The sequence below is a fragment of the Takifugu rubripes genome, chromosome 7 (genome assembly GCF_901000725.2).
Source record: "Takifugu rubripes chromosome 7, fTakRub1.2, whole genome shotgun sequence".
NCBI lineage: Eukaryota > Metazoa > Chordata > Actinopteri > Tetraodontiformes > Tetraodontidae > Takifugu > Takifugu rubripes.
In genome coordinates this window covers 16284650-16303401 of record NC_042291.1, presented here as the reverse complement: position 1 = coordinate 16303401, position 18752 = coordinate 16284650, and the positions used below count along the sequence as shown (strand labels likewise).

Sequence of the window (18752 nt, the reverse complement as noted above, 5' to 3'; positions counted from 1 at the left end):
GGAGGCTCACATGGCGTCCACAGAGTAATGGAGGGGGGAGAGGCTCCATCTCTCCCACTAACTGCCTCTCATCAGCTGCTGATTAATAACACACAGAGCAATAATGGCTCTGCGTTCCCTCATGCTGCTCTTCATCCCATTCCCCCGGAGAGAAACAACAACGTGTGCTGCTGAGACCACTGGAATGATGCTTTCGCCCAACTCAAATTCAAGCGCTCATTAAGGAAGGCGTCTCCGACATTCACTTGTTCTTCGCTACTGGGAACCAGTAAACAAATCACAGAGATGAGGAGGTGAAGAGGCAAACACGGAGAGTTCAGCTCCTTCATTCCTGGGAATAAAACAATTGTTTTCCTGCTGATGGTCTGGATCAATGTGATGTAAAAAGGATGAAATATCATAAGTTGCAGACACACTTTCCTTCTACACACTCGCTACACCTCAGCACACCGCCGCTGGATATGGATCTATGGAAATAAATATTATATAACATCTTGGTGGATAACACATTTGCACCTTTCTGGAACTCGTGGTGACTGTTACAGAAATGTCAAAGGCAGTTGTGCACAACGATTCAGTGCAGATAAATATGGAAATGCACAATCGGAACCACCCGAGAGGCTGCGAGCATTAGCATTCAGACTGACATACTTCCTAATGCAAATATTCATGCTGCAGCCCTCGAGTCAGCAATGATCGATATGAAACTGCTGTACACACGTCCAGTAGGAGGGACCTGGGTAATAAATGCATGTTCTCATGATCATTGGTGTTTGAATTGGTCAGTGGTTCATCTTTGAAATGCTCCATTTATCTGAACATTCAGTCACCAACCTTCCAACACCTCCCTCATTATTCACATCCTCCCGCCCTTTTGCACGGCGAGGCCACTTGTTTATCTGTAAATGTGCTTCAGCATGAACCACAGCACCAATATTTATGTATCCTGCTGGCGTGTGTGCAAACTAATCAATAGTTGTTCCAGCGAAGGACACTTGGGAGTAGATTAGAACCCAAATCCAAACCAGCATGAAAGACAACATGACAGAAACACTTGCTGGAAACCTGAAGGGGCTCAGTGTGACGTCTATTCTGACTGCTTCCCCGAGTGTTCGCAGCACGAGGCGTACAAGTCTAAGTCTATATACACACACACACACACACACACACACACACACACACACACACACACACACACACACACACACACACAGAGTCCATCTTCAAATGTAGTTAAAAAGGTTTACACACTGCAACATCAAAGACGACACTCTTAATGAGTTATTGACCGATAGGCACGCTCTCTCTGTCTCTCTCTCTCTCACACACACACACACACACACTAGTAGTCTACACATTGCTGTAGATCCGTGCACAACAGATGTGACCCACCTCCTTGTCACAGCTAAAGAGGGAGCATTACTGATGATGTGCATTGTGCGCTGCTGTCTGCCAGTGTGGGTCTGTAAGTGCACACGTGCACGGGCTCAGTGTGTACACAAGTCATCATTAGAGGTTTAGCGTGTTCTCACCAGTCAGTCAGGCTCCAGTCAGAGGAGTCAGCTTAAGGGGCTCATAGCAGCTCCCTGAGGAGACACTAAATACCATCAGCCGTTTAAATCCATCCATGACCATTTAAATATGCAGCACACACTCACTCCATTTTTAATAAGGGCTCCGAGCAAGACAGAAGGATGGGGGGGAGGAGAGAAGAGAAAGACAGAGAGGAACAGAAAGAGAGAAGGGGCAGCTTTATGTCTGGGGGTGGGTGAGGAAAAGGAGGGCAACGTGTTGCATTGATTTCCTGGCAGGTCTGCAATGGCCCCGCTTCGCATCGAAAGCCACAGTCGCTTTAGAGTTGGTTAACCCCCCCCCCCCCCCCCTCATCAGAAAAGGAGCATGCATATGTGCAGGCAAAGGCACCTCACCAACACGCAAGCACACGCTCCGCTCATGCTCAGACAACCTGCACGCACCAGGACAGGATCAGAGTGGTGCACAGTGTTGGCTCTAGATATGTGGAGCGAGCGTGGATTACACCGGCACCTGTGTGCAATAAAAGCTGGGCTTGACATTGATGGTAATAAGTTATGATGGTGTTCTGAGGAAAACCAGGCTTTCCCCTCTGAAGGCACTCAGAAATAGCTACTATTACACACCTAGACGGGCAGTAAATTTCTCCTTAATCCCTGGTTTAACGTAGCTGAAACCGCGGCGCCTCCGCTCAGCGTGCCGAGCACACCTGGCTGAGGCTGAACGCACGGCCCAGGCCAGTGGGCACGGCGCCATGTTCATTTTGATCTTAGGCTGGATAAGACATTAGGATCAAAGTAAAGGGACCGTGAAGCATCAAGTGATCTTCGCTCTAAATCCACGAGCATCTTCCAGACAGAAAAGCTGATTTACTAGATTTTTTAATGGCTTATCTCCAGAATGCAAAGTTGGCTGTCAATTCTGTTCCAATTTGAAATTGCACAAATTACAGTTTAAGACTTTTAGTCCAACCGAGGTCACCTTAACCTTTACTGCTCCTTATATTTGCTGTAACGAGTAATAAAAACAGATGTTTTAGAAGATGAATTTGTGCTGCAGTCAGGACTGCCCTTTTAAACTACAGACAAAAGCAACGCGGTGTTTCAAATTCCGTTTGTATCGAGGTTCTTTACACGTTCCTGAGCTACTCTCCAGCTACGTCCAAGCGGTGTGTGAAGCTCACGCCACATTCTAGCAAAGCTTCGATATGTAGACCTGCGGCCTCCAGTCAGCAGGAGCGAAAGAACTTTGACTTTCCGAACATTTTCAGCTTTTGACAACAAAACACAGCCTTTGCTCAGCCCCCCTTGCTCCAGGTGACAGGTATAAGAGCTGCGTGGCAGGAAGTTGGCAATTTCACCTGACAGACCGAACAACCGGTTCGCCAGCTTGGTGTCTGACTCACAGTCTGATAACGGAGCCGCGGTCGCGGTCATGCTGGCTGAACTGCTCATAAAACAGGTCTAGAGGATGAACAGGTCACTGAGCTTACAAACAGATACTCAAGCTATGGAATAGCATACTCCTGACCCTCTGGGATGAAACTGGCCCGAGACCTTCATTCATTATGCGTTCAGTGAATACACAATGGGACAGTCACACTTTGGTTTGACACGTCACTCTGGAATGTTATTCAGCACTAAAGTCTATTATCTTGACATCCTGTCATTCCCTCCCTCCATTTGACTCCTACCACTTATTTTTAAACCTGACAACTCGGTGCTTTTAACTGGAAAGAACAATTGTTGTACTGAGAAGACACGTAGAGGAAGACAGAGACACAAAGCAAAGGAGATAAGAGGAGACGTGAGGGGAGGCCGGGGAGCGCCGGCATAAATTGGAGATCATAAAAAGTGTCATTTTGGAATTAATCTGCACAGAATGACTAAACAGAAGTCTTTCAAGGGGATGTGTGTGTGTGTGTGTGTGTGTGTGTGTGTGTGTGTGTGTGTGTGTGTGTGTGTCTTAGTGCATCTTGACTCTGGAATTAAAGACTCAGGACCTAATAGAAATACAAAAAAGCCATTTTCAACTGTATTTATCAAGCATCCATTTCCAGAGGTGCATCTTCATACGCAGGGTTTGCATGTGAGGGCGTGCACGTGTGGCCGAGCCTCAGCTGTGCCACGCTTCCTGCCTTCCCTGCTTGTTTTTTCTTCCTCTCTCCACTTCTCTGCTGCAGTGCCTACAGGAAGTGCCACATACATCATGCATTTTATGCATAAGGCTGAATGTCAACACAGATGCATAATTTTTGCAGTAAAATGCTAAATGTCACCAAACACCAGGCTCTGTTTCGACTAACGGAGGCCCCCAAGTCACCAGAGGATGTGCCGGCAGCCAGCAGTCGCCATGGCGGCCATCACACCAGCCCTGAATGGTTATGACAGCCCTTTACGCAATAGTGGAAGGAAGGGGTGGCAGCGGAGGCGACGAGCGGGAGCACACGGAGCGCCATAAAGGCAAATTTTATGAAGAGGAGAAGAGAAGTGCATTTCTCTGTTTACTTTTCCTCCTACACACATTTGCATAATGAAGTGAACTAATATCACACGAGTCGCCCCCCCCACACACACCATCTGCTGAAACCATCTTTTCTAGCATTGATGAGGATCTTTGTTTGTGGGGAGGGGGGGTCAAACTGCCTCCTACTGTCAGCCAATAAAATGACAAATTAAATAGTGAATAACAATTAACTGAATTTTAAACGACAACCTCGTTGTGCAGTCACATTGGCCCTCACACTCTGATCACACCCACCGTCCCCCATGGGCAAAACACCAACTGAGAAACTGGATGTAGCGGTTAGCGTATTACTGCTACTAATAATAAGACTAATAATAGTAATAGTACTAATAATAGTAATAGTAATAGTACCAATAATAACAGCAACGACACCAAGAGGAAAGGCTGCACGGTCGGTTGTGTCTGTTTTTAATGAAACAGTAGCAGTTTACAGCCACCTACCTGCACATCTGTGGTAAAATCACCAAAAGTGCCCAAACTACCACCGAACAAAAGTTTAAACTCCTAACTTTACAACAAACTTTAAGTCTCATGATGAGTAGACTGACCTGAGCTGCATATATAGATAATAACTGGACGCTTTCTTCAAACATGGCGACGGTAGAGAAGCAGCTCTTCCCTGCTCGGTATCATCACCTGAGCAGAAGAAAGGATTCTGGGACTTTTCAGCAGAATGAATGGACCTTTAGGCCCGGGACCAAGCTGCCTGGATCCACTCAGAACTCTTTTGGAAGACATTAATGATCATAGTGAATCACTAAAAATGGCTCATTGCAACAATGAGGAAACAGAATAAAATATCAACTTAAATGATCTGCATGATTTAAAGAGACATTTTCCTCTCATCATTACAACAAAAAGGGAGTGAAACACCAGCTACACACATGCACACGCCCATCTATGTGCACACTCGTGCAGACAGAAAGAGAATACGAGTGCCAGTGATGCAAATGTACAGCTTTAAATCTTTCTCAGAGGCAGGAAGCCACCAGCTGCGCCGCAGAAAACACAGAAATATCTGTGGAGAGCTGCAACAACGGCTCTGGCACACGCGCGCACGCAGATACACCAACCCTGCGCATTTGCTCTTTTGACCTTTAAGTTTGAGGGGGTGAGTAATGAGAAGTGGGTCAGTGATTGAAGGAGGCTGAGAAAACGGTGAGAAAAAAAAAAAGAGGGGAAAGATGAAGGCACCGTCATCTCATTTTCCCTCCCTGCGGCTCCTCCAGCTGTTGTTCTCCCTCTCTTGCAATCACTTTTCATTGTCACTCATGCCTCCAATCACCCCTACCCACTCGTGCTCCCCCCCCCCCCAAGCGCTTCGTTCCCTCTCTTCTCCATCCACACAAATGACTCAGTGAAACAGGTCAAGTGTTCCAAAATTCCCCCCGAAGCTCAACCTGCCTAATACGAGGCCTGGCTCATTGCACCAAGACAAGTAATACGCTGCCTCCCCCCCGAGGGTCACCCAGTCTCCCTCTAAAACACACACACTGATGAATATGGGGATAATGCAAAGCTCATTTGCATATGCATCACACGATCACGCTGAAAATGACGCATCCATTTAAAAAGATATCGAGCCAGTTTATACTGCGGCTTAAAGAACTCGGCGTTGGATGATGCCGTGGAAGCTCCGTTAGCGTTGTTTATCTGTTTTGCTTTAACTTTGTGCTTTAATGTATAGATTTTTCCAGAATTGCCACCCCAGGCAATATGGATGTCATTTATCAATAACAGCAATGTGTTTTGTCACCGCGAACAGAAATGGTGCATAAATGCATTTAAATGCAGAGGAGAAGGCAACACGACCACAAATGGTCCCAAATGTTTGTGTTTAAGACACCTCACACACACACACACACACACAGACACACACACACACACACACACACACACACACACACACACACACACACACACACACACACACACACACACACACACACACACACACACACACACACACAGGCTCAGTCCCCTTTCACTGCTCTCACGTTAACAAATTACAATTGTGTGAGTAAACCCTGAAGCCCCCCAGCGGGTAAAAGTGGCATTAAGAATACGGCAGCAGGCGAAAGGTCCTTTAATAGGATAAATGTGTGGGGGGAAACACTGCATGCTGCCCTTTAACACACTACGTGACAAACACGGCTCTAAGACGGGCAGTGGGACAGCGTTTGCTGGGCAGGTACGGCGCTTCCATACATCAGCATGGAGTGAACCTATAGAGGATAAACGAGCCATGAGCGCTACCTCGACAGCACCTGACATACACAGATAAATAACTAAATAAACGGCAGCGACCACCGCGCAGGGACCGGAGCGCCGCATCGTTCCCGTGCTCGCCTCCATCTCCTGGGAGCAACGCTTGGTGCAGAGAGTAATGTCCAATAGGTGAAATGATCTGGAACATAAAGAAATTAAAAACCCGGAGGTTGCGTTCACGTGTCCTACGAATGCTGAGGTGCATTGATTCTGTGCACGACCACATCCCAGTTAGCGCACAACAAAGTGTTTCCAGCCCCTGCCGCCGGTGAATAGAGCCCGATTCGACAGCGTCTGCCCACTTGTTGATGGCAGGCTGCTCCGATTAAAGGCTGCATATCAGTGGGAACCAGCTTTATTACCCAGGGTGGCGAAAGATCATATGGCATCCACATTTGTGAGAGCAATAACCGAGCCATGTTTAGAAACAGTGCACGTAGCACTCGTGATGCCAAAAGCCAAACTTGAATAACATTTAATTTCCTCCTCCAAGATAAGACCTTTTGTCTGCTGGTGCCTGTTTTATTCCGCCTCTGCCCTGGGCTGGCGGTTAAATGGACAGTGAATGGACCAATTTTCTAAACTCTTCCTCTCCCACTTTACACAATAGAACGTTTCCACGCGGCAGCAACGGCAGCAGCGACTGACGGATGATGCAGTTTAACCCCAGAGGAGGAGGAGAAGGTGTTCAAGCCGAGCATAAAGTCAAACACGGGCGCGTGCAGCAGGTGCGTGCACGTGAAACACTGGCAGACGCGGCCAGTCTGGAGCGCTGCAGCAGGACGGCGCATGCACACGCAATAATTAATGCGTTCACTCAATAATGTAATTCATTATTTCAAAAATGATCCTTCTGGGTTCAGGGGGGGGGTCAGACACATTTCAGCTGCATGTTGCATCTTCTTCCACAGCAGCAGAGTGTCAGAGCTCAGTGACCTCTGGATGGAGAGCAAGGCACAACTATTCTCTTCACTTTTGACAGTCTTTGCTTCACTATTGCTGTAATTTCTTGGTAAACAAAGAGAGCGGAGAAGGCTGGAGCCAACGAGCCAACGAGCCAACGCCAGGGCATCGAACATCGCCGACACAGGCCGCCAGCCCAGTCAACTCGGTCCTGTATGAGCAGCAGACCCACGAATCCAAAAACTCCAGCGCGGCGCCGCACTTCAAAGCCACAATCAATCTTATTTCTTTCTATTGTGACGTGTTCAACAACAAACAAATGAGAAAGGAAACGGCAAAGCTGTTATTAACTGATGCTCCTGCTTATTACAGCCACCACTGTTATTCACTAATGCTCCTGCTTATTACAGCCACCACTGTTATTCACTAATGCTCCTGCTTATTACAGCCACCACTGTTATTCACTAATGCTCCTGCTTATTACAGCCACCACTGTTATTCACTGATGCTCCTGCTTATTACAGCCACCACTGTTATTAACTGATGCTCCTGCTTATTACAGCCACCACTGTTATTCACTAATGCTCCTGCTTATTACAGCCACCACTGTTATTAACTGATGCTCCTGCTTATTACAGCCACCACTGTTATTCACTAATGCTCCTGCTTATTACAGCCACCACTGTTATTCACTGATGCTCCTGCTTATTACAGCCACCACTGTTATTCACTGATGCTCCTGCTTATTACAGCCACCACTGTTATTCACTGATGCTCCTGCTTATTACAGCCACCACTGTTATTCACTGATGCTGCTGCTTATTACAGCCACCACTGTTATTCACTGATGCTCCTGCTTATTACAGCCATCACTGTTATTAACTGATGCTCCTGCTTATTACAGCCACCACTGTTATTAACTGATGCTCCTGCTTATTACAGCCACCACTGTTATTAACTGATGCTCCTGCTTATTACAGCCATCACTGTTATTAACTGATGCTCCTGCTTATTACAGCCATCACTGTTATTAACTAAGGCTCCTGCTTATTACAGCCACCACTGTTATTAACTGATGCTCCTGCTTATTACAGCCACCACTGTTATTAACTGATGCTCCTGCTTATTACAGCCACCACTGTTATTCACTGATGCTCCTGCTTATTACAGCCACCACTGTTATTCACTAATGCTCCTGCTTATTACAGCCATCACTGTTATTAACTGATGCTCCTGCTTATTACAGCCACCACTGTTATTAACTGATGCTCCTGCTTATTACAGCCACCACTGTTATTAACTGATGCTCCTGCTTATTACAGCCATCACTGTTATTCACTGATGCTCCTGCTTATTACAGCCACCACTGTTATTAACTGATGCTCCTGCTTATTACAGCCATCACTGTTATTAACTGATGCTCCTGCTTATTACAGCCATCACTGTTATTCACTGATGCTCCTGCTTATTACAGCCATCACTGTTATTCACTGATGCTCCTGCTTATTACAGCCACCACTGTTATTAACTGATGCTCCTGCTTATTACAGCCATCACTGTTATTCACTGATGCTCCTGCTTATTACAGCCACCACTGTTATTAACTGATGCTCCTGCTTATTACAGCCACCACTGTTATTCACTAACGCTCCTGCTTATTACAGCCACCACTGTTATTCACTAACGCTCCTGCTTATTACAGCCACCACTGTTATTAACTGATGCTCCTGCTTATTACACATGTGGTGGAGTAACAGGACCTGCCAGATTTGTATTACTATTTCATCATATTTTAACTTTTTATTCCAGATTGTGTTATATGGGACATGAACTAATATTATTATTATTGTTCTATTCACACTCTAACAACAGTTCACTGGCTGCGCCCACCAGTTTAATTATAAATGTGTAATTACAATGTCATTCAGCCTGAATGGCAGCTCCAAACCTCTTATGAATAAACAATAAAACAGCAAAGACTCTTGCCCAGAACAAACATTTGGGATGAACTCCCACACGCAACGAAAACATATTTCCATAAATCTTTTGTCTCGCCAAGCAGGCGAACATCTGCACAGCACTTACACGCACAAACGAGCACGTGCACGAGCACGTGCACGAGCACGATCACCAATGAGTGGCTGTGGACGCGGCGGCCCCAGGAGACCACAGCGAGTCTCTCAGACCAAATATTTACAGGCTTCTTTCTTCATATCTACATATTCATCTCCCGTTCTGTACGTTTGTGACTGAGCTTGTGCACACGTGCACGTGCCTGTGCGTGCTTGTACTTTGTAAGAGCTGCCTGTTGAGACGCTGAATTTAACAGCAAGTGCATTTGATCTGCAAAACACTCCAGGGCAAATACACAAAATAACACATGCGCTTGTGCGTCTGCGTACACACACACACACACGCTTGCATATAGCATCAAAATCATTTCCGTCACAGAATCTATTCTTAGGCGCCGCAGCAAACTATTCTTTTCCTGATATAAATCTCTTTCTCTTTCTCACACACACACACACACACACACACACACACACACACACACACACACACACACACACAAAGCTGCAATCTCTGGTGGTCATAATGGAGTCAGATAATCTTAATGTTCTTTATTTTTTGGATTTCTCAGAACAGGATTATTTCCAGGTAAGTCACAGTGTGAAGACCTGATTCAACACACACACGTTCATGTGGTGTGTGTAGTGTTTGTGCAGGTGTGTGCAGGTCAGCCATCCTCTGGGGACGTGAAACACTGCTTGCCCCACATCACCGTCTCTCTTTCTCACACACACACACACACACACACGCACGCACGCACGCACGCACGCAACCTGAAGCTAAATCAACACAGCTGGAATAACGGCGCTCCGGCCTCGTCCTCCTCCCTTTGCTGAAGCGGCACCGGCTTTAAACAGGCCTGTCCTCCCGTTTCTGGGACTAAATTTGATCCCCCCCCAGTTTCTGCCGTCATGCCCCGGAGCATTATTGCATTTCTATCACTCCCTATATGTAACTTTGGAAAAGACTTCAGGAATTACGCCTCGATTCTCCGTCACACCATCACTGTCGCTCTCACGCTGCCCTTCTGTGTCCTCTCAGCAGTGGGACGAACATGTGTTGCCCCCGGAGACGGGCTCCACCCACCCAACCCCTCCCTCTAAACACCCAGTTACCTTCAGCCCTGTCAGCACGGGACGAGTAAATGCCACAGCCCTCCAGGGGAAACAGGAGCATCCAGTTCCCTTCGTCTTTCTGCCTGGATGTGTGTGTGTGTGTGTGTGTGTGTGTGTGTGTGGGGGGGGTGCACACACTCACATCTATACAAAACTGACCAGAGCCAGAGGATCAGGTGTTATCACTTACCGCTTCAGGAAGAGGAATGATACAATTCCCAATATCCTGTGATTAAAGGGAGCTTCCTTAGCACTCGGATTTCTCCCGACGTGACGTGGTGACGCACTCGTGCAGGAACTTTAAAACAACCACCAACCCAAACCTCCGACAGCGGGGCGACCCGGTGACGCCGGATGGTGACTCGGCATGTTCATGTTTAACCGGAGGAACTATTTTATATATTAACTTCTTGATGCTGTAATTAGTTAATACTTGTGTGTATTGTGAGGGGCGACCAGACAGCGTTCTGAAAACACAGTACGTAGGTATTACCAAAGAGTCGGCGACACAATTTGCCAGTGGAAAATGAATTTAGTGTCCATAGAGAAACAATCAGAAACTCATTTATTCGGCGAGAGGCCGACGTGGTGCAACAATTGTTCCAAACTCATCCAGACTGAATTTAAGACTCCGCTGAAACAATGAATTTTCAATAAAGCGGTGGAAATGTTACGGCGTGAAATCGCATTAAAAATATCAAGGATTTAGAAAACAGCGCTGAAGTTGAAGACAGCCGGCGTTGTTTATCATCCTCACGCCTGGGGAGGGAGCGTTCGCGTGCACGTGCTGATGGAAGCAGCGCTCGTGTAGCGGCTGAGGACAGACTGTCACACCGAATGGAGCTAACGCTAACCCTCCAACCATCACTGGGCAATCGCCTTAGCAACGGTAACCACGACAGCGGCATCGACGCCTTCAGAGAAAATCCACCTGGATTTCACCAACGTATCGCAGTGAGCTATATAATCTATACATTAATGTGATTAAAGCTAAACATACACTGTATGTGGTTATTATGAGAGCCAGCTGGATATTTAATTATTTACAAGGCTAAGTAGAGAAAATCAAGCTGCTCTATAAAAATATGGAGGAATCAGCTCTAACCTCGGTGCTCTGCTGCTGGTTAATCTGTCCTTTCAGTGTTTATCCATTTATTTGCTCTTAAACGTCCTTTCAATTAAAGTTTGGTCTTCTAGCACTGAACAAGACTCAGAGTGCTTATAACACATCCAACAGGTAAATCGGGCGTGACTCGGGACGCCACTTTATCGTACGGTAAAGGCTGCGACGGCCCTCGCATCAGTATTTACAGGAGCACCGTATGCTAATACACAAATGCTCAGGCTGATGGTCTATTCTACATATAATTACATTAGGACACTATTTTCTTTGATTTATTCTTCCACGCTGGGTACTTAACCAAAAATTATTCTAAACGAGGGTCTTTGATGTGGGAGGACTCTTGATTTCATACACTTTGTTAACTAATGTGACACGCAGGCTGCCTAAAAATGTGGGCATCTACTTGAGTGGACCATGAGACCGAGGAACCGTTACTCTGACTAATGCACGCCTCCACAGCTCGGCACTAACCAGGACGCTACCAGCTAGCCTCCGCCAAGTTGCCCGAGGGCAACAAACTGTCTCATCACCACAGTTAACAGACGTGGTGGCGCCAGATTCCCGTCAGATTCTTTAGGAGTTATTAACTCGCGCCGTTCCGTAGCGCTTGAACCAAAGCGATGAAGACATTTGCATCCAAGTGCACGCGCGTCTGCCTGTGCTCGTGTGCAAGTGCTCCCTATCTCACCAGCCTCGATCCAAAGCAATTAGAGAGGCCAGATGGTGGGCTGGACTGGGAAAATTGCTGTGCATCGACAGAAGAAGGCGGCAACAAAAACTAACTGTGACACGAACCTGGATGCCACAGACACACGGCCCAAGTCGTGCGATTTCACGCCTTTCCTGGGGATGGAGGGGGCTGGGATGGCGAAGGCATGCATTAACACGTATTCACACGCAGACACGCCCCGACTCCCCGCTACATGGGATTCTGTTCCAATGTGAGCAAACTGGTTTATTTTATCCACAGCTCAAACAATGCAGCCTTTGAGAGGCCCCGCATCGACTGCGGTTCAGCTGGGCCGGCACATTCCCCACTGAAAACACAAACTGCTCAGCAGGAAAACCACGGAAGTGGCAGCACAACATTCCCACTCTTCCTTTTCTCCGAGCACATGAACAAAACTCCTGCTGGATACAAGAATCCTGAAATAATAAGCAGCATGCTTTATTTTCAGTTGTCTGAATATACACATTCAGAAACTGGACGGGTGACCAGGACCCCCCGTTTCAAGCAGCCGCCCGGGTCGACGCCACTACTCTCGACCTTTTTAAGCCCCCGGTGGCCTCTCCTGACCCCCTTACACACACTGATCAAAAACTGAAACAAGATAAACAGACCAGGAAATGAGAGTGGAGCCCGAACCGTGTGTGGAGCGTTAGTGATGGGTGACAAGAGAGGGGTGCTACGTCATATCCACATGGATAAATCTTTAAATCTAATCAGTAGGAATCAATGACAGGAAGTCCCATTCAATCATCCCACCTGTGATGAAGAGCCACAGGGGACGAGAGGCAGAGACGGAACACGAAGCAGACCCACGCCTTTCGAAAATCAAGGGAGCTTTAATAGCAACTAAATACGAAAAGCAGAGAAATGCACAACAGATAGGTGACAACAACTATATTTGTTTTCTCAAGATCAGAAATCATTGCAAAATTTAAAAAAAAAAAAAATACATTAAAAGGATAGTTGTCTTTTTTCCATTTACACAGAGCAGCCAATAAAAAGCACATTTAGGGATCCGTTGTGTGGTGTGTACAGTTCATTCTTATAGAAGCACATTTGCCAATTTGGGCAGCAAACGCAGCGCAGCAGTGGAGAATAAAGCACTCAAAACCATAAATGATGAAGCACTGCAAAATAAGAGGAAACTGTAATAGGAAAAAAGAACTCCTTCATGCTTGCCGGCACTGAGAAACACACAAACGTGACACCATAAATTAGTAATTCCTTTTCTCTGCTACATATTTATATATTTAAACTTTGTACACGGGGAGCGCTTGTTTCGTTTTTCCTCGCTCCTTTTATGGGAGTGACGCGGGAGATGTTAAGGCTCTGCTCAATCCGAAGAAGCAGCAACAAAAAAATGGGAACCAAAACTTTGGTATTCCGACCATCACAATTTGGACCAAACCCGGGCCAGGACGGCAGAATTCTTATGTCCGCTGAGCCGCGGCCTCGGGTGCCCGGCGACGAGGAGATCATGGCAACCTCAAAAAAAGGTGCAACTCTCAACACACACGATGGGATGCTGGTTTGGGATGGGCGGTCGAAAAGGCAGGTTTCATATTTTCACTACTGAAGCACAATGATACGTTTCATACGTTTATCTCACGATGGGCGAAAACGCAGCGTTGCGCGTTGGGCTCGATTATCGATCATGATGGGAAATCTGGAGAAACGGAACGTGCAGCATTCCTCTCTGCAGGAACGGGACACGGCGCGGATGGATCGTGACTGAGCCGGCGAGCAGGAGGATGACGCATGTGTGAGTTTGTGTGGGTTTTTTTGTTTGTTTTAACACTTATGCAAGGGCGTGTGTGTGTGTGGTTTTGTGTGGTTTTGTGTGTCGGGCGATGGCAGCGTTGTCAGGTATGAGGCGTCTTCTGCACCGTTCGGCTGTGGGAGGGAGCAAAACAAGACTGGCTGGGATCCGTGTGTGTGGGTGAGTGTTTCTGCTCAGGCATCATATGTGCCGGTTCGAAACACGCTGGAAAAACTGGTTTACCAGAATCCTGCAGGAGCAGTCGGGTTGGAACCCCAAAGAGAAGCGTCGCGAAGCAAATCCGTGCAACAATTAGATGCCAACACCTCTAAGTGGCGCCGTGCTTGCGTCATCCCGCTATACCCGATTACCGGTAATAATGAGGGTATTTTTAGCATTGTGCGAGGTGTTTGTGGATTAGAAGCCACCTGTGCAAAAAGGTGTGCTTATTATGTGAAAAAGCAGATCTTGCTAACACAAAACTAGAGAAGTGGCTTTTTTAGTGTAAAGTTCAACAGTTGGACTTTAGGTAAACGGGTCATTCAGTTCAGGATGTTGTAGCAACCAAACCGCTGAGGTATTCATTAGATTAAAAATTACATTCTGAACCCCTCAGACGTGTGGAGGTCAGGACTGGCCCACCAGCATATCTTTGCCTTCTCACCACTGACACCACCAATCTGATATTTACATTATCAGAAATGTGCAGAGAAAAAATAAAAATGCTTCCATATATATATAGTACACTGATACTTCACAATAAATTTACAAACAACAAGTTTATCCCTTATTTTGACAGATCTCTGCTGCAGCACATTGACATTTTTACTTTGAATGACGAGGAAAACCAGTGGATCTAATGTTTGCGTCGCTAAGGCCATGAGACAATAATCATTCCCAACATGAGATGTGCAGGATTGGATTCACTCCGTCTCCGTCTCTCCCCCCTGAGCCTCCTTCTCTCCATCTCTCTCTAAGGTTAAAAGATTAGAAGCAATGAGCGCCTCCCATATCAGTACGGGGACTAATTGCAGGTATCTGACGTACAGGTCGTGCTTATAAGATGATACATATAGATAATGATAAGCCATTTATACCCTCGGCAGTGGATCGCCCCACACGTGACCTCCAGACCTGGTAGACAGATCTCCACAGAACCTTACAGGAGTACGTTTACATAGAGTACAACTGTATAGATCTGCACTATTAATGCTGTTAACCTTAATGAACTGTAATAAAGGCACACTGTTAACGTAGTAACATGTCTAACAAACATCACTGCTCAAAACAAAAAGAAGCTCCGATTGATACCTTCATGTTGGCGACTCATTATTTTTATTTGTATTTAGATTGTTGTGAATTACACATTTAGTTTTGTGAACATTATGTAACTTTAATTTTGCTTAAATGTCAAACTTAAATAATAAACAGCAGAATCTGGTTGCACACCAGAGCAAACATGATTAACACAGCGACCAGTATTTTCCCTCAGATTGTCCATCACAATCAGTTTCTATTATTTTGAATGAAAACTGATACACAGTGAGTGTCAGAGACGACAGTGTGCTGTAGCCACAGGTAATATCTGCCCCTAACAGGTAATATCTGCCCCAACAAGCCTCTGGTGCCTCATTAGACAGATAAATAAGTGGTCAGGAGACAATCAGCCGTTAAGGTGCATCATAAAAGGGCCGCTCACTATCAGCCAATCCCGCTCCTCAGAGCCTCGTCGTGGCAACAGCGTCTCCCGATCAGGTCACTACTAACAACACCTACCAACACAGTACTCTAGCACACGGTACTCATCTATTACTCTACTACTATAACACAGCAACACTTGGTAGGTGGCTTAAATTTAAGCCTGGAAAAATACGCGAGGAGGCGGTTAGAGACGAGCAACACAGAGAAAGTGACCAGTTCAGGTTGAGTCAATGCTGGTCTGTCAGGACCAGGCGGGGGGGGGGTCGAGTAAGTGGTGCGTCTGACACATCAGGAGCAGTAAAAGACTCTGCTGCTCTCCGTGGCCATGACCTCCACACTGCCTCGCATAAATCATACATTCCCTATAAACACTGGGAGGGAGGGAGGGAGGGAGGGAGGAAGAGAGAGAGAGGGAGCATCAAGGAATGATGTAGAAGTGGGGGGGGGGGGGGGGGGGGGGTGCCACGTCATAAACGATAAGCGGTGGCAATCTGTTGGTCCCGGCTATGTGAGCGTCTTCATGGTTCATTACCAATCAAGCTCCTCCTGTCAGGAGGGCTCTGAAAAAATGGGGATGAAGGGGAAGATAAAAGAAGGGATGTGCCTCTCTAGAGTTTCTGGGTCCCTCTACATCCCTCCACCCTGTCAGATCGACTGCACCTCACTCCTGTTTTCCACCGCCTTGTACCTCCAGGCAGCTCTAACGCTGACATGTAAATGCCTGGTGAAGAAGCAGAGCTGCACATTTGCTTTGTTCATTCAGTGCGTCTCTAATAAACGAGCGTTCTTTTCGGATCCTGGCCACTCAAAAATGTCAACAGTTGCTGGCAGATTTTTATTGTTTCCCTTTTGAGAGAAAGAAGAAATGAAACTTGCTGGGTAGCAAATATATTCTTCTGTTTTCCTATTGGGAGGTTTTGAGGTGACGGTTGCAAATTGTCCCAATTTCTGTCCATAACTCACTAAATACCCACCAGAAACTCGCCATCAGGGGGGTTTTCTTGGTAAATTCTTGATTTCCTCCACTTCAAATGTTTGGTGAGTAATGAACATGCAATCATGTCGCCTCCATTTTCTCATGATACATCATCCTTCTTCCACTCTACACACTATAGTTTCTCTTTAAATCTGTCTTTCAAAAGTCTTTGTCAGGTTCCCAGTAGCATTAAAAGCAGTTACAGTCAGACATGTTTTCTTTATTTGTGTTTCTGTTCTCAGGAACAAAATAAAAGTGATGCCCCTCTTCAGATCATTACCAAACATTCCTGCTCTTTTAGTCCATTCCAGGGCTGACCTATGATTATGGATGTGTGAAATTATATTTAAAATCCTAAAATAAGTGGTGATCTATTTTGGGGACCAGACCTCAAAGCCAAAGGAGCTTTAGAAAATTCCTCCCTCGCCCAGGTTCTCCTCCTTCCCTCCTATACGTAGACAGCAGTCCGTGAGATGACAGAGCCATCGTTCTGCGATTCCATATCATCATCCAAGTAATCGCCAACAATATCGTCCTGGTCATGGGTCGGGCGAAGCTGAAGGATGGGCCCCCCTCCACTGAAATGGTCGTACCGCTCCTCCTCCTCCAGCTCATCAAACTTCTTCCTTTCGGCATCGTCCAGTTCGTTGCTGAGCAGGATATCTTGAGCGGTGGGCGTGGTGGCGATGACTTCAGGGCGACCCCCCATGGTGAGTGGCTGGTGGTGGTTGTTTTTGTCTCCCAGAGCCTGATGGGGAGAGCTCTCGTTGTAAACGTAGATGGGCCCATTGTTGTTGCCCCCCCCAGTGTTCCCTGTGCCTCCACTGGTGCCATTCTTGCTGGCCTTCTTGCCTCCACCAAATATGCGCGTCTTCATGTCGTTGGCGCGGTAGCCCTGCTGTTGCCTGCGGCTACGGGTGACAAGCACAGCGATGAGAGCAGCCACCAAAAGGAGGGCCAGCAGGGAGCCAATCACAGCTCCTGCAACCACGCCGGCATTGGATGGGTTCGCTGGGGGCTCTGTAGGAGGGAGGACAGGAAGGGAAGAGAGAGACAGGAAAGGTTCAGAAAAGACAAAAGAAAACAGCAGGAAAGAAAAAGGAGAAGTTAATGGCGAGAAAAAAATGTGGAAAGAAGGGAGAGAGGAACACAGACAGATGGAAGGAGTTGGATGATGTCAGCGGTGCCGGTTTGATCTGTGAAGCGTCTGAGTGCTGAGGTGTCACATTTAACTGTGAGTCTGCAAGTGTGAGTGCTAATCATCTTCCTATTCTGACATCTCGGCCTCTCCCTCAGAGCTGCTTCTGCCCCGATTCTCACAGCTATGTCACCAGAACATCACAGCCCTGTTTAGCCCTCCTTGTGTTGGCCTTCAGTAGCAGGAGCCTGTCCAAGGTCTGCCACAAATCACAGGACATGTCCCATATGGGCCTCACACACACGTTCTGACAGCAGGTAGCAGCCATGCAGAGGAGCAGGAGGAGGGTGATGGATGGAGGAGTGCAGGGCAGAAATTAGATGAAGAGTAGATGGAGTGGACCACTGACAAAGTGCCGTCACAACAGGAAGGCTCGCTGAAGGACCAGAGACGCAGGAGACGCGTTCAAAGACACGTTTAAAGACGCGTTTAAAGATGTTCCGAAAAGCTTTCAGCTCATTTTGTCCTCACACACATCCAGTACGTAGATAAAGGTCATCTTCAAACATATTAGATGCCTTTTCTGAAGACATCCACGAGAGCTGCCCAACACAGTCCCCGGACAATCAGAGATATTATATTATAGGTGATAGAGATTCTAAATACGATATTTTAGAGGAAATATGAGACGCCTGCTTTTGCAGATATAGAAAAGGAGTCGAGGATTAAAGTCTGAACTTGTTTTGCTTCCATTTTTCATGGCAATAACAAACATTGTGTAAGTTTTAGTGCCAATAATAGCGAGCGGTTGGCTACTCGCCCTAAAACCTCTCAAACCTCTTTGAGGCTTTCAGGAACCATGAAGTCAAAACCCAACTGGTTTCTAAACCCATGACGACCCCCCGCCATC

General features: G+C 46.7%; 1 protein-coding gene across 3 annotated transcripts in view; it reads right to left on the bottom strand.

Annotated features, from left to right (window-relative positions):
- The window catches only part of LOC101078311 (nectin-2), a 111758-nt gene that overhangs the window by 10663 nt on the left and 82343 nt on the right, over positions 1–18752 (bottom strand). For 2 of the 3 annotated variants that reach the window (XM_011605924.2, XM_029838701.1), the window contains exon 7: positions 16550–17724. The exons of the other annotated variant lie outside the window; for it this stretch is intronic. In XM_011605924.2, coding sequence (XP_011604226.2) covers positions 17153–17724 — 572 coding nt within the window. In that variant the 3' untranslated portion in view covers positions 16550–17152. Of the gene's footprint in view, positions 1–16549; positions 17725–18752 lie in introns of those variants that run through there. 3 annotated transcript variants of the gene reach the window in all.